The sequence below is a fragment of the Manis javanica genome, chromosome 7 (genome assembly GCF_040802235.1).
Source record: "Manis javanica isolate MJ-LG chromosome 7, MJ_LKY, whole genome shotgun sequence".
Classification (NCBI taxonomy): Eukaryota; Metazoa; Chordata; class Mammalia; order Pholidota; family Manidae; genus Manis; species Manis javanica.
In genome coordinates this window covers 46,114,443-46,127,122 of record NC_133162.1, presented here as the reverse complement: position 1 = coordinate 46,127,122, position 12,680 = coordinate 46,114,443, and the positions used below count along the sequence as shown (strand labels likewise).

At 46.5% G+C, this 12,680-nt stretch overlaps 1 protein-coding gene across 3 annotated transcripts in view; it reads left to right on the top strand.

The window, feature by feature from the left end:
* Window positions 1–12,680, top strand: part of TSPAN15 (tetraspanin 15) — a 51,822-nt gene that overhangs the window by 20,746 nt on the left and 18,396 nt on the right. The window contains exons 2-3 of one of the 3 annotated variants that reach the window (XM_017672959.3): window positions 7,811–7,996; window positions 9,230–9,304. The exons of 1 other annotated variant lie outside the window; for it this stretch is intronic. In XM_017672959.3, the coding sequence (XP_017528448.1) occupies window positions 7,811–7,996; window positions 9,230–9,304 (261 nt within the window). The remainder of the gene's footprint in view (window positions 1–7,810; window positions 7,997–9,229; window positions 9,305–12,680) is intronic. One more of the 3 variants, XM_073240922.1, reaches the window with a different exon arrangement.

Genomic DNA, 12,680 nt, shown 5'->3' with positions numbered 1-12,680 from the left:
AATTCTACTGTCTGCCCTGGCTGGGATGAATAGCTGGCACTTGCGAACCTCCCAGCTTAGCTCTTTTATAGCTTGGAATGTGCTGTGTGCATGTGGGAGTCTTTTAAGTAAGATTTCTGACCCTGTTGGTGACACAAGGGGCAGCAAAATCGACCAGCATGCCCACTTTGCTCCCTGGAGGCTGTGTTTTCCACCCTTGGACCTAGTGGGGCACTTTCCCGGGCAGGGCTGGGAAGTACTTCTGGAAGCCTTTCTTCAACTCTGCCCAGAAAGCCCTGGAAAAGCTCGAGGGAGGTGGGGAGCACTGTTATTAGAGAAGGCATAATAAAGGTGATGTAAAGAAGGGAGAGACCATGCTCATGGGCAGTAGGCCTGGTAGAGTAAAGATAGAGTCCGTTTCCCTCAAAGGGACCTATAGATTCACTGCAGTTCCAGTCACACCTCACTCAGCAGGTTTTTTCATGGAACTTGATAAGATGATTCTAAAATGTGTATGGAAGACTCAAGGTCCAAGAATATCCAGGACACTTCTGAAGAAGACAGGAAAGAGGGACTTGGCTCACCACATGCCAAAATGTTATAAAGCTACGGTCACTGTGATCTGGAGGTTTCTTTAGGAATAGACAGATTGTCCAGTGGAAGCGACAGGGAGCCAGAAACAGATGTAGGCATATGTGGAACCTTAGTGTATGACAGTGGGATCATAGCAGACCAGTACGTGCAGGACAACTGGTTAATAAATAGTGCTTATTATGTTATAAACCAAAGTAGGCTATGTCAGAGAATGTCATGGACCAAGGATTGCAATTAACTTAGTTCTCTGCACTTGATACCCAGTTATTTAGAAAGAAAGAAATTGTGTCCAGGGTCAAGGCAGAGTTGGTAGCAAAGTTGCAGTGACAAAGCCCAGGGACTGACTCCTTTGCTAGCAGTAAGAGGGAGCTTCTGCTGCCCAAGGGCTGGCTTTGATTTGGGGTGGGAAGGAATCCCATTACTCAAGCACAGGCTGCCTGGGAGCAGGGCTGGGGCCAGCTCAGTGGCACTCGGGTCCAGAGCCCCAGAGCTTAGAGTAACTACTGCCACATGGCCCTGGAGGCAGGGCTGGTGCTCTCTGGGGGAGGCAGTTCAGGTTGGGGGTGCTGCCAAGGCCTTCAGGATCTGGCCTGTCCTGCTTTCCTTAGGGGCAAGAGGAGTGAGACAACATGAGCTGAGTTTTCCCAGGCCAAGTGGGAGAAGAGATTGTTTCCTGATGAATGAAGTCAGTGGATATTAACTGAACCTTCTCTAGCCAGGGGCAGGACGATTAGGGCACGTGATTTTTAAAATAAGGACAGTCTCTACCTTCAGAAAGGAGCAATGAGAGTAGGAAGGGACAGCACCCAATGAGAGATGCTTTAGGGCTGTGCTGTCCAAGGCAATGGCCACTAGCTACATGTGTTCAAATTTAAATTAATGAAAATGAAAGAAAACAAAAAATTCAGTTCCTCAGGCTTACAAGCCACGTTTCAAGGACTTGCTAGCCACATATGGCTAGTGGCTACTATGTAGACATGTGCATCACCACAGAATATTCTCTTCACAGCAATGCTCTGCCATTGGCACCTTTGCAGTTTGCAAAGACATTTCAGATCAGTTCTCTCCCAGGTCTTTGCAAAAGGCCCATCTGGAGGCCTCAGGGCAGGTCAGACAGGCAGGTTTTGGTTGTGAACCATGACCTGTCTCTCATGTGCTCTGTGTCACTTGGCTTCGCTGAGCCTGGTGTGTAAGCCGAGGCCGAGGCCAGCTGTTTTTGGCTGTGTGGGGGCATGCAGTGGGCGGGCATACTGTGGGAATAGTGCTGGTGTGGCAAAATTCCTCTCTAAGTGGCAGTGGGCTTCACTATTTTACAGGTGAAAAATGAGTTGTGAAGAGGAGAGGTGACATGGCCAAGGGCACTGACCTAATAAATGAAGGCCCAGAATGCCACCGCACTTCTTGTCTTGCTTCTACTGCTCCTTCCAGCACCCTAATCTGTACAGGAGAGAAGCTGGTTCAGGGCATGCAGAGTAGAAGGTGGCTCTTCGCAGGGTGGGCTCAGCCCAGGACCAGGCAGGATTGACCTGGGGCAGAGGGCTGGTGGACGCAAAGCCCAGGGTTTCTTGGCTGCATTCAGGGGTCCTGCTAACCCCATTTTATTTAAAATCTCTCTCAGGCCTTGGAGTTCACCTATTCCCCATATCCTCTCAAAGTAGAAACTTAGAAAAGTGCTTTTTTTGGGCCCAGCAGAGAGCCCTGCATCCTCCAGTGCCCCAAGGTAATTCCAGAATGAATCAGTTCTTGGGACCTCCCTGGAAGCACTGGCTTCTCCAGGAAGCCATCCTGATTTCCTGACATTCCCTCCCGCTTCCCCACGTTTATTCAAATCCCCAGAGCTCTCTGCACCTCTCCATGGTAGGAATTGTAGTTTGCTTTCCACAGACCAGGGCTACTTCACATTTTCTGTGCCAGGAACATTTCAGTTAGAGGTTAATGAAAGTAAAAGTGTGACTTTTTCCTCCATTCCGAGTGAAAGACCCCCTGAAGCCTATCCGTCGGACCCTAGAGATCATTCCCAGCCTCTCTTAACCCCTCTCCCAGACTGTCCCAGTCCATGTCTACTCTTGTGACCCCAGGGCCTAGAACACAATAGCTGTCTGGTATGTGACTTTTGAGGTAAAAATGGGCTTTTCTGGCCCCCTCAAATGCAGACTTGCTCCAGCTGGGGGTGAGCCAGCCCGGATGGTGACTAGATGCTTCCTGCAGGAGGAGACACAGGTGCTGGAATGCATCACACAGCCCCCGCTTCCTAGCAGCTGGGTGAAGCTGGGCCACTCCCTGGGCCTCTCCCTGTGGAGGACGAAGCTGGTTCCCAGCTGTTGGGCTCAGAGGGGACCTTCGGGTCCAGTTTACACTTGGCGCCAGGGCTCCTGTGCACCCTGTTGAAGATGCCATGTGGCTTGCAAAGCCTGGGTCTTTGGGCCTGTGGGCTGCCTGCCACATGCACTTTCCCTCTTTGGCCCCAAATGGGCATGGTCGTGTGCCCCCCGCCCCCAGCCCTGTTTAGCTGAAACTGTTCTGCTTGAAAAATGGGTCGTTTGCTTCCTGCACTGGAGCTAGAGTGGCTGGCTGCCTGGTGAAAGGCTATAATTAGCAGAGAAGAGTGGATAGGATTGCCCGCTGGCACTGACAGTTCATTTTATACTCAGATGGAAACATAAACTGATGTCATCGGAGATGTAAATATTACTCGGAAACCTTGAAGTTCCCGGGAAGGGATGTGCCTGCCTCTCTCCATGCCCACTGCCCCTTTAAGTCTTGAATGAGGAGCCCAGATCAGCCCGAGCTGTGTGGGGAACCCTCTCGGGGGTTATCGACCAGGCAGCCCAGAGGGTGGACTAGGAGGACCAGTCCCACAGCTCTGTCCACAGTGGTAGGGGGTTGGGAGGCTAGGATTTACATTTGCTGCAGAAGCTTTTCCTATGGCTTTAGTGATCTGGGAATGTCGCAAGGCCAACTAGCAAGGAAAATGCAATGCTTTGCAACAGGAGGGAGATCAGACCAACGGAAGTTATGTTTCCTGCCGGCAAAACTGTTCTGGAGAGGGTCCCAGGGCTCTGGGGAGCTTGTAAAAATAGAAGAAGCCTCTAACCACCTTTGTGGAGAGGGCTGGGGTCAGTTTTGCTTGGAATTGGGGCCAAGGACAGCTCTGGTGTTTGGAGATGGTTTTCAAAGCAGGGTACTTTAACCCAGAAGTATAGTCAGGTGGGAATGAGGGAGGGGGACAGACCTGGGTGGTGGGAAGTTATCAGAGTCCGTGTCCATCCTGCCTAAACTTCTTTTTTAGTAACAGCAAACAGAACTCTCGAAAGCATATAGAATCAATTCTGAAAATATTAAGATGTTATCTTGTTAGTTCTGTGACAGTATAAGAATCATACTTTTCATCGTGAGAGGAGATAAGCTCTCACCTCTGTCACCCTCAAGTACATCTTGTCCTTGCATATTTAGCCTGGGCCCTCAAGACTTCACTTCTCTGTGGGGTTCATCTTTAACTCTAATTCTCAGCTTCAGGGTGGAGGAATCTCTGGGCTCTGTCTGGCTCAGGGCTGGGGTTGAGTGCAATTTCCTTATAAGTTTAGTGTTCCAGAAATAGGGAGGGCATTTGGTTTTTTTAAAGCTGCTTGCCCTTGTTCTCAGAGGATCCCCGGGGTTTAGGCCAGTCTAGAATAGTGTTCCGGGTTTTACCATGGTCTGGGGTTTGGAGTGTGACTGATCAGTCGGCTTCTGCTTAATCTTTCTCTACCAAAGGTGGATTTTATTTCCTGTGATCACCACCTTCCTATGGAGGGCTGTGTGGGTGGATGTCCTGCCTTATAAATGTAAAATTTTACCGGAGTGGGTAATTTTGATGACATCACTTCACTCAGTTTTCCTGATATGACCAACTTGTTAGTAAGTAGCTCACCTCCAAGTTTGTCAATGCCTTTAGCACCCCCGTCTGCCTGTATTGGAAAGGCATGCCTTTTAGACCAGGGGGAGTGGGTCTCAGTAATCCTAGATTATTTTTTCAAACCAAGGGGAATGGCATTTAGCTGTGAAATACAGCAGAGTACTTGACCTGAAGGAAGTGGCTTCCTGGCAACCCTCTGTTGTCTGTTGTTTCTAAGTAAGCTTTGTCTGCTGGACCTCTGGCACCCCTGCTACCTGTCAAAGCTTGGAGGGGGCAGGTGCTTGCCTTTCTTCGGGACAGCCAAGGGGATCTCCTCTGAGGCACATTATAGCCAATTTAAGGCTGGGATAGACCAATGAGTAACTGGAGGGACGGCCACCTTCTCCGTGTTCCGGATGTTGACTCCAGGGTAGCTATGTTCATGGCATATCTTGCCAACATCTTGTCTGTATTATCCCTCACTTCCTTAACGTGGACCTTAGCTTATAGCGCCACAGCTTCTGTTTATTCTCCCACACTACCTTCTGCTCAGCAGTGTCCAGTGTAACTACTGATTTGTCCCTGCCCTCGGGAATGTATGGCCTGAAAAGTCAGAATCCTTGGACAGGCAGGAGACTGGGTGGAGCATCAGGCTCAAACCCACGGGGGGTCTCTTGGGATGCCCTGTTCCATCCATCAACAGACACTGGTGGTAAAACACAGGATGTTATTCCTGAATGTCAGTACTATTCTGGGTGCTGGGGTTGCTTGCAACAGCTGAAAATTCTCTCCTGGAATGGAGTTCATATTCTTGTGGGGAAGATAAACAATTAAGAAATAAAAGAAAAAACATACTCTATTAAATACTGGTAAGTGCAAAGGAGAAAAATAAAATGGGGAAATGGAATTGGGAGTTTCACAGGGAGGGACTTTCTACTTTTAAATAAGAAAGGCCTCACTTCTGCATCCGTGGATGTTTTGTTGCCGTTGTGTAGCTTGGATTAATACTTAGTCCATAGGCACACACCTGATTATCTACATTTGCCCTCTTACAGCACTAAACTATGTTTTCTACCTTTATCTTGCATCTATCTACCACTTCAGCATTTTATTTTAAATAATAATAATAATAAGGGAGAAATGTGGGATTCACATATAAATCAAGTATAAAAATCAAACGAATAATCATATTTGACCTGATTGTTTATAGTTCATGATGCGTGATCAAAACCGAAAGTTTCTGTGATGACTGCCCTTACACTGTTCACCATGTAAGAACTTATTCACTATGTAAGAACTTGTTCACCATGTAAGAACTTGTTCATTGTGCTTCAGAAGATTGGAGACTGTTGAGAATTAGGCTTGGGGTTGATTAATGATTGTGCATTGAGTCCCCTATACAGAATTTTATTGTTGTTAACAACCATTTGATCAATAAATATGAGAGATGCCCTCTCAATAAATAAATAAATAAATAAATAAATTAAATAAATAAATAAATAAATAAATAAATAAATAAGAAAGGCCTCACCAAGCAGGTGTCAACTGAGCAGCAAGGAAGGAGGTGAGGGAGTGAACCATGTGAATTCAGGAAAGAGCATTCCAGGCAGTAAGAACAGCCTGTGCAAAGGCCCTGGGGGCACACTTAATGCATTCAACCAGCAGTGAGCAGCCCAGAGCAGCTAAAGCAGAGTAAGAGATGAGGGGAGTGAGTAAGAGATGAGGTCAGACAGGTCATGTAGGCCTGTAGGCTGTGGTTAGGGTTGTGGTTTTTACTCTGCATGCAGAGAGAACCAGTCTCCACTCTGGCTAGGTTTTCCTCGGTCACCCTAGTGTGGAGAATAGGCTGAAGGGGCCCAGGTAGGACAGTACTGCAGGATCCCAGGGTAATGTGTCAGTGTAGCCCCAGATTTGTCTGAGGGGTAGAGGTGGTGTCAGCTGATAAATATCCCAAAAAATTTATTATGAGCAGCTTTTCAGGCTAAGAGAAAAAGGGGTTCTCCCAGGGCTATGTCGCCCGTTTTTTCCCTGGTGAGGTGTTGCGGTGGTCATCTTCCCACTGTTAGGAAAGTTGATAATGAGGAACTCGATGTGAAAATCCCCTCAAAATTCCTCCTGTTCTGACCTTTGGCCTTTCCAATGTTCATCCTGAAAATCAGCACCTCCATGTTAATCTGGAAATTGTTGTCGCCCTGAACAGTTCTGAAACTTCCTTTGGGTGACCTGCCTGCGTAACACACAACATGGTGGCCCCACGTGCACAGGTTGATAGTGCTGCCGCTTGCCTCATCTCACTAAAGCTTTACAAAGACCTGTGGGTGAGCAGGCACAAACAAGTATCTTATACCCATTTTTCAGAAGAGAACACAGACTCGTGGGGTCAGATTGCATGTCCAAAGCCCCAGGTTAACAAGTGGCAGAACTGGGTTCTCTGACCCCCTAACCAGTGCCATTTCCCTGGACTCAATAGTACTTTCTTCCAAAGTGGCTGTAACTCTTGGGGGAAAATATTTTCCCAGCCTGGGGCAAATTACCTTTGAAACCAAAACCAGTCAAAGTGAGAAATAAAGTGGGAGAAACCTGTTTATTGCTTACACACAGTTGTCCACTTCTGCTTGCTTGTGTCTCTCACTACCCAGCTGCAAGAACAGACCTCTCCAATTCAGATATATCCTCACTCCCCCAACCCTTGTAATCACCTATTGATATGGAGATGGACTACTTCTCTCCACCCCTTGGAAACATCTATTGATATTAAGATGCCAAAGCCAGGTGAAAGATTCTGGAAATATTGCAATTTTACCCACAGTGGTATTTCCAAATAGGGCCTGTATCAGTCTGCTAGGGTGGCCATAACACAGTAGCAGAGACTGGGTGGCTTTAACAACGGAAATGTATTATCTCACAATTCTGGAGGCTGGGAGTCCAAGAGGAAGGTGTTGGCAGAATTGGTTTCTTCTGAAGCCTCTCTCCTTGGTTTCTAAATGACTGTCCTCTCCCTGTGTCCTCACATGGTCTTTCCTCTGTGTATGTCTGTGACCTAATCTCTTGTTTAAGAACAAGGTCATATTGAATTAAGGTCGATTCATATGACTCATTTTAATTTAACTACCTCCTTGAAGGCTGTATTTCCAAATTCAGTCACATTCTGGGATGCCAAGGGTTAGGACTTCAGTGTATGAATTTGAGGGGGATGCAATTCAGCCCATAACTAGTTCCTTCATGTACGGGTATCTGGGGGGAGCCCCTCCCACAAACCCAATCCCTCAGTGGCAGGCACCATAGTACCCAGACAATTTTCCCTTGTACGACAATCAAGTGACAACCAGTCCTCTTTTCTCACTCCCTCCTTTCTTGCTACAGCTGATTGGGGCTGTGGTCCTGTCCGTGGGGATCTATGCAGAGGTTGAGCGGCAGAAATACAAAACCCTCGAAAGTGCCTTCCTGGCCCCAGCCATCATCCTAATCCTTTTGGGGGTAATCATGTTCATCGTCTCCTTCATTGGAGTGCTGGCTTCCCTCCGAGACAACCTGAGCCTTCTCCAAGCGGTGAGTCGGTCCCACTTGCCCCTCAGCTGGTGGGTTGGGGGCTGACTTTGAAATCCCTAGGAGAGCTGGGGACACTGCCCCTATGTCCTCAGGTGGCCCAGTTTTTTCAGTCCATGCCTCAAAGCAGCTCTTCTAGAGTGTTTCCTGGATCAGCCTACCTGTCCATATTGGCCCAGGAGAACCCAGACCACCTCCACTTCTGTGTAAAAAGGCTGATTTTAATACTATTCTTCTTACTTAAAACATGTGTGGTCTAGACTGTCAGCTGGAAGTGGGAGAAATCACACTCAAATGAGAGCTTGTAAAACCAAAAAGTTGTTGTTGGTAAGCTTATGTAACCAGCAGACGCACACTGGGCCTAGGGTTTCGACAGTGCCCTTGGGCTCTCCTTTGCCATCTGGATGCCTGGTGTTGTCCTTGGGCTCCCAGGACAGTCGAGTTTTCACAGCTCTTGATTCCAATGAATCTTTCCTGGTAACTTTGGCTGAAGTTCCAGGACTCTGATGGGCCTGCTTGGGCCAAGTCCCTGCCCTAGGGGGTGGGGCCAGCCCTCCTGCCCCCCTTACCATGAGTTGAGGGATGGCTCCCCAAAGCTGGGGGTGCTGGGTAGGCAGATCCACCCACTCTGCACCCACGTGTATGTCTGACCTCATTGTTTCCCCTCACATGGGAAGCACCTAAAAGCCCCTAAAAGCAGGATATTGGTGGTGCCTGAGGCTGGAAGTTTCTAGCATCAATTTGGACAATGCCTGTTTTGCAATAAAGGGCAGAGGTGCGGTACATGTCCTCTAAGCTCTAGACACCCCTTTGGGGTCTGGGAAGCCACTTCTGAGGAGCTCTGCAGGCAGAGCTGGAAATTCTGTCCCAGCCTGGCCATGAAGCCAGGCCTGTCCCTCTGGGTCAGTGGGAGAGAGGACTGGCTCTCCCTGTGGTGGGGGGAATGGGGAGAGGCTGTGTTTTTCCACCTAGAGTCCTGTGAGGACCCCTGGAACAAACCTCGATGACCATTTGGCAGGAACAGCTGACTCCCTCTCCCTGACCTCTGACTCCAGAGGTGGACTTTCCCAGGAATGTCTGTCCACATCCTGTGTTCTCATGGGAGGAAAGGCCAAGAGGCCCAGGAGCCAATTAGAACTCCAACAGAGATGCTTCTCATTATTGGGCTTGACCTTGGAGCAAATGGCACATCCTCACCATTTACCTCTAGGTAAATCTCGGAATTTTGTTTTTCAGTTTATGTACATCCTTGGGCTTTGCCTCATAATCGAGCTCATTGGTGGAGTGTTGGCCTTGATCTTCCGGAACCAGGTGGGCCTGTGGTGCATTTATCAGTCACATGTATGCTGAGCACCCACTGTGTGGGTGCCCTGGGCCGTAAACTGGGACTGTGCAGATGGCAGAGTAGATCATTCTTCCTGGAGCATCCATTCTGCTGGGGTGACAGGCACTGAACAAGTAACCCAGAGAATAAGAAACAAAACAGGGTGATAGGAGGATGCCTGGGGCAAAGGAGGGCAATCATTAAATCATGAGAAGTTGCTGACCAGGAAAGGCCCAGAGGCCACAGAGGTCCAGGCAGGGGAACCCCCTGAGGCAGAAAAGAGCTAGGCAGATTTGTGGACCAGTATGCCAGCTGCTTGGCTGAAGCAGGTGAGTGATGGGGAGGAGATGGAAGGCCAAGTTAGATGGATGGGCCAGGCCAGATCATGTAGGTCCAAGGTTTAGGAGCTCAGAATGTTTTCTAAAAGCAGTAGGAAGCCTTTGGAGAGTTTTGACTGGGGAAGTGATATGATCTGATTTACATTCTGCTTGCTGCTGGGTAGAGAACAGACAGTAGGGAGGCAAGAGAGAGTGTGGGAGACCAGCCAGGAGGCTGTAGTGGTCGTTCAGGAAAGAGGGGATAATGGGTTTGACCCCCGATGAGTTGATGAGCCTGGGCAGAAATGGCAGGCTTTGGTGTACATTTTGGATGTGGTACCAACAGGACTCCATTGTGCTGGATATAGGGGTGGGCTGAGAGAAGGCTGAGAGGGTGGTACCTGGCATTTTGGCCCTGGAAGCATGTGCAGGAACCAGGGACCCTTTGAACGGGAAAGGCTGTCTTGGTCTCCCACTTTCCATTGTAGGCTACATGTGCCTCATGCTAGCTGTGCAACCTTGGCAAGTCCCCTAGCCTCTTGGACCCACAGGTTCCTTAGGAGATCCCAGTCCCTCGCTCATGGAGTTTTGGGTGAGGATTTGCTGAGAGAAGGCATGGCAGGAACCTGGCCTGGTCTGGCCCATAGCAGACGTTCATCGCACAGCAGCTCCTCTGCCCAGAGCCTGGAGAAGAGAAAGGCCTTGCCCAAGGTCCTGCAGAAAGCTCGTGGCTGAGGAGGGCTGACTTCCAACCCAGGGCTCCATCATTTCTCCCATAGTCTTATTCCTTTGGTGCAGGAGGTGGGCCTTAGGGAGCAGGACATTTTTGCAGAAGCTCAGTTTTCTCTGTCCACTCCCCTGCCTCCACCCCTCCCCACCCAGACAGCTTGGTTCCTGTTGCTCCTGGTCATTGCTGCTGGGTGGGGGTACAACAGGGCTGCAGCCAGTTGTCTTTTGTGTCAAAAGTTCAGCCCAAGGCAGCAGTCACTATCCCAGAGACTGGGTTGTGCCAAGCCCTCAAATGACCCAGTCAGTGTCTGACTCCGTCCAAACTCTTTGTGGGTACAGCTGGTATTCTAGCCCAGGTGGGAGCAGGCCACAGGCCTGTTTATACCCATGGAATCGAGGAATCTTCCTACTGTTTTATGAGCCCCAGGAGAGGGGAGGGGAGGTTCCCATCATATCGATGAAGTCATTGAGGCACAGAGAGGTTAGGAAGCCCTCTTACGAGCACACAGCAAGACAAAGGCAGCTCAGTCTTTTCTTTCAGTTCTTTTTTTTTTTTTTTTCCAGCTTTATTGAAGTATGACTGGCAAATAAAATTGTAATATATTTAAACTGTACAATTTGATGATTTGATATATGTATACATTGTGAAATGATTACCACTATCAAGTTAATTAACATATCCTCACCTCACATAGTTAACTTTCTTTTTGGTTTTTAGGATAAGAATGTTTATCCTATATATATATACACACACATATATATATCCAATATATGATATATATATCTATATATTATTTTATGTGTGTATATGTGCAATGGCTATATATGTACAATATAAATATATCAATATGAAAAAATTATGTAGATCAATCACATTTTCTTTACACCTTCATCTGTTGATGGACATTAAGGTTGTTTCCATATCTTAGCTATTGTGAATAATGCTGCAGTGAACATGGGACTTCTTTCCATGACATAGTTCTTTTATATAGTGATTTCATTGCCTGTGGCTATATCCCCAGAAGTGGGATTGCTGGATCATATGGTGGTTATACTTTTGAATTTTTGAGAGAACTTCGTACTGTTTTCCATAATAGCTGTACCAATTTACATTTCCACTGACGGTGCACAAAGATTCCCTTTTCTCTTAACCAATATTTGTTATCTCTTGTCTTTCTTTTTAATACTAACCATTTTAACAGGTGTGAGGTGATATCTTATTTTGATTTTGACTCACATTTCTCTGATGATTAGAAATGTTGAACATCTTTTCATATGTACCTGTTGGCCATTTGACTGTCCTCTTTGGAAAAATATCTGTTTAGGTCTTCTGCCCATGTTTTAGTCAGATTATTTGTTTTTTGTTTTTTGCTATTGAGATGTAAGAGTTCTTTATGGGTTTTGGATATTAACCCTTTATCAGGTATATGATTTACAAATATTCTCTCCCATTCTACAGGCTGCCCTTTGTTGGTTATTTCCTTTGCTGTGCAAAAGCTTTTTAGTTTGATGTTGCCCCATTTGTTTATTTTTGCTCTTGTTGACTTTGCATTTGGTGTCAGATCCAAAAAATCATTGCCACAATCAGTGTCAAGGAATTTTTCCCCTATGTCTTTTCCTAGGAGTTTTATGACTTCAGGTCTTGTGTTTTAAGCCTTTTATTCATTTTGAGTTGATTTTTATATGGTGTAAGCTAAGGGTCCAATTTCATTATTCTGCATGTGAATATCCAATTTTTCCAGCACCATTTATTGAAGAGGATATCCTTTCCCAGTTATGGATTCTTGGTGCCTTTGTCAAAAATTAGTTGACCCTATATGCATGGATTTATTTCTGTATCTTGCTCCATTGATCTATGTGTCTGTTTTTATGCCAATACCATACTGTTTTATTAACTATAGCTTTGTAATATAGTTTCAAACCAGGAAGTATGATGCCTCCAGCTTTCCCCTTTTGCTCACAATTGCTTTAGTTATTTGGGTTCTGTTGTAGTTCCTAAAAAAATTTTAGGATTTTATTTTAATACCTTTGGAATTTTGATAGGGATTGTATTGAATTTATAGATGGCTTTGGGTAGTATGGACATTTTAATAATAATAATTCTTTCAATCCTTAAAAAGGGGATGTCTTTCCATTTATTTGTGTCTTCCTCATTTAAAAAAATAATGTTTTATGGTTTTCAGTGTATAGATCTTTTACTTTCTTGGCTAAATTTATCCCTAAGTAATTTATTCTTTTTGATGCTATTCTAAATGGGATTACTTTCTTAATTTCATTTTTGGACAGTTCATTGTTAGAGTATAAAAGTGCAACTGAT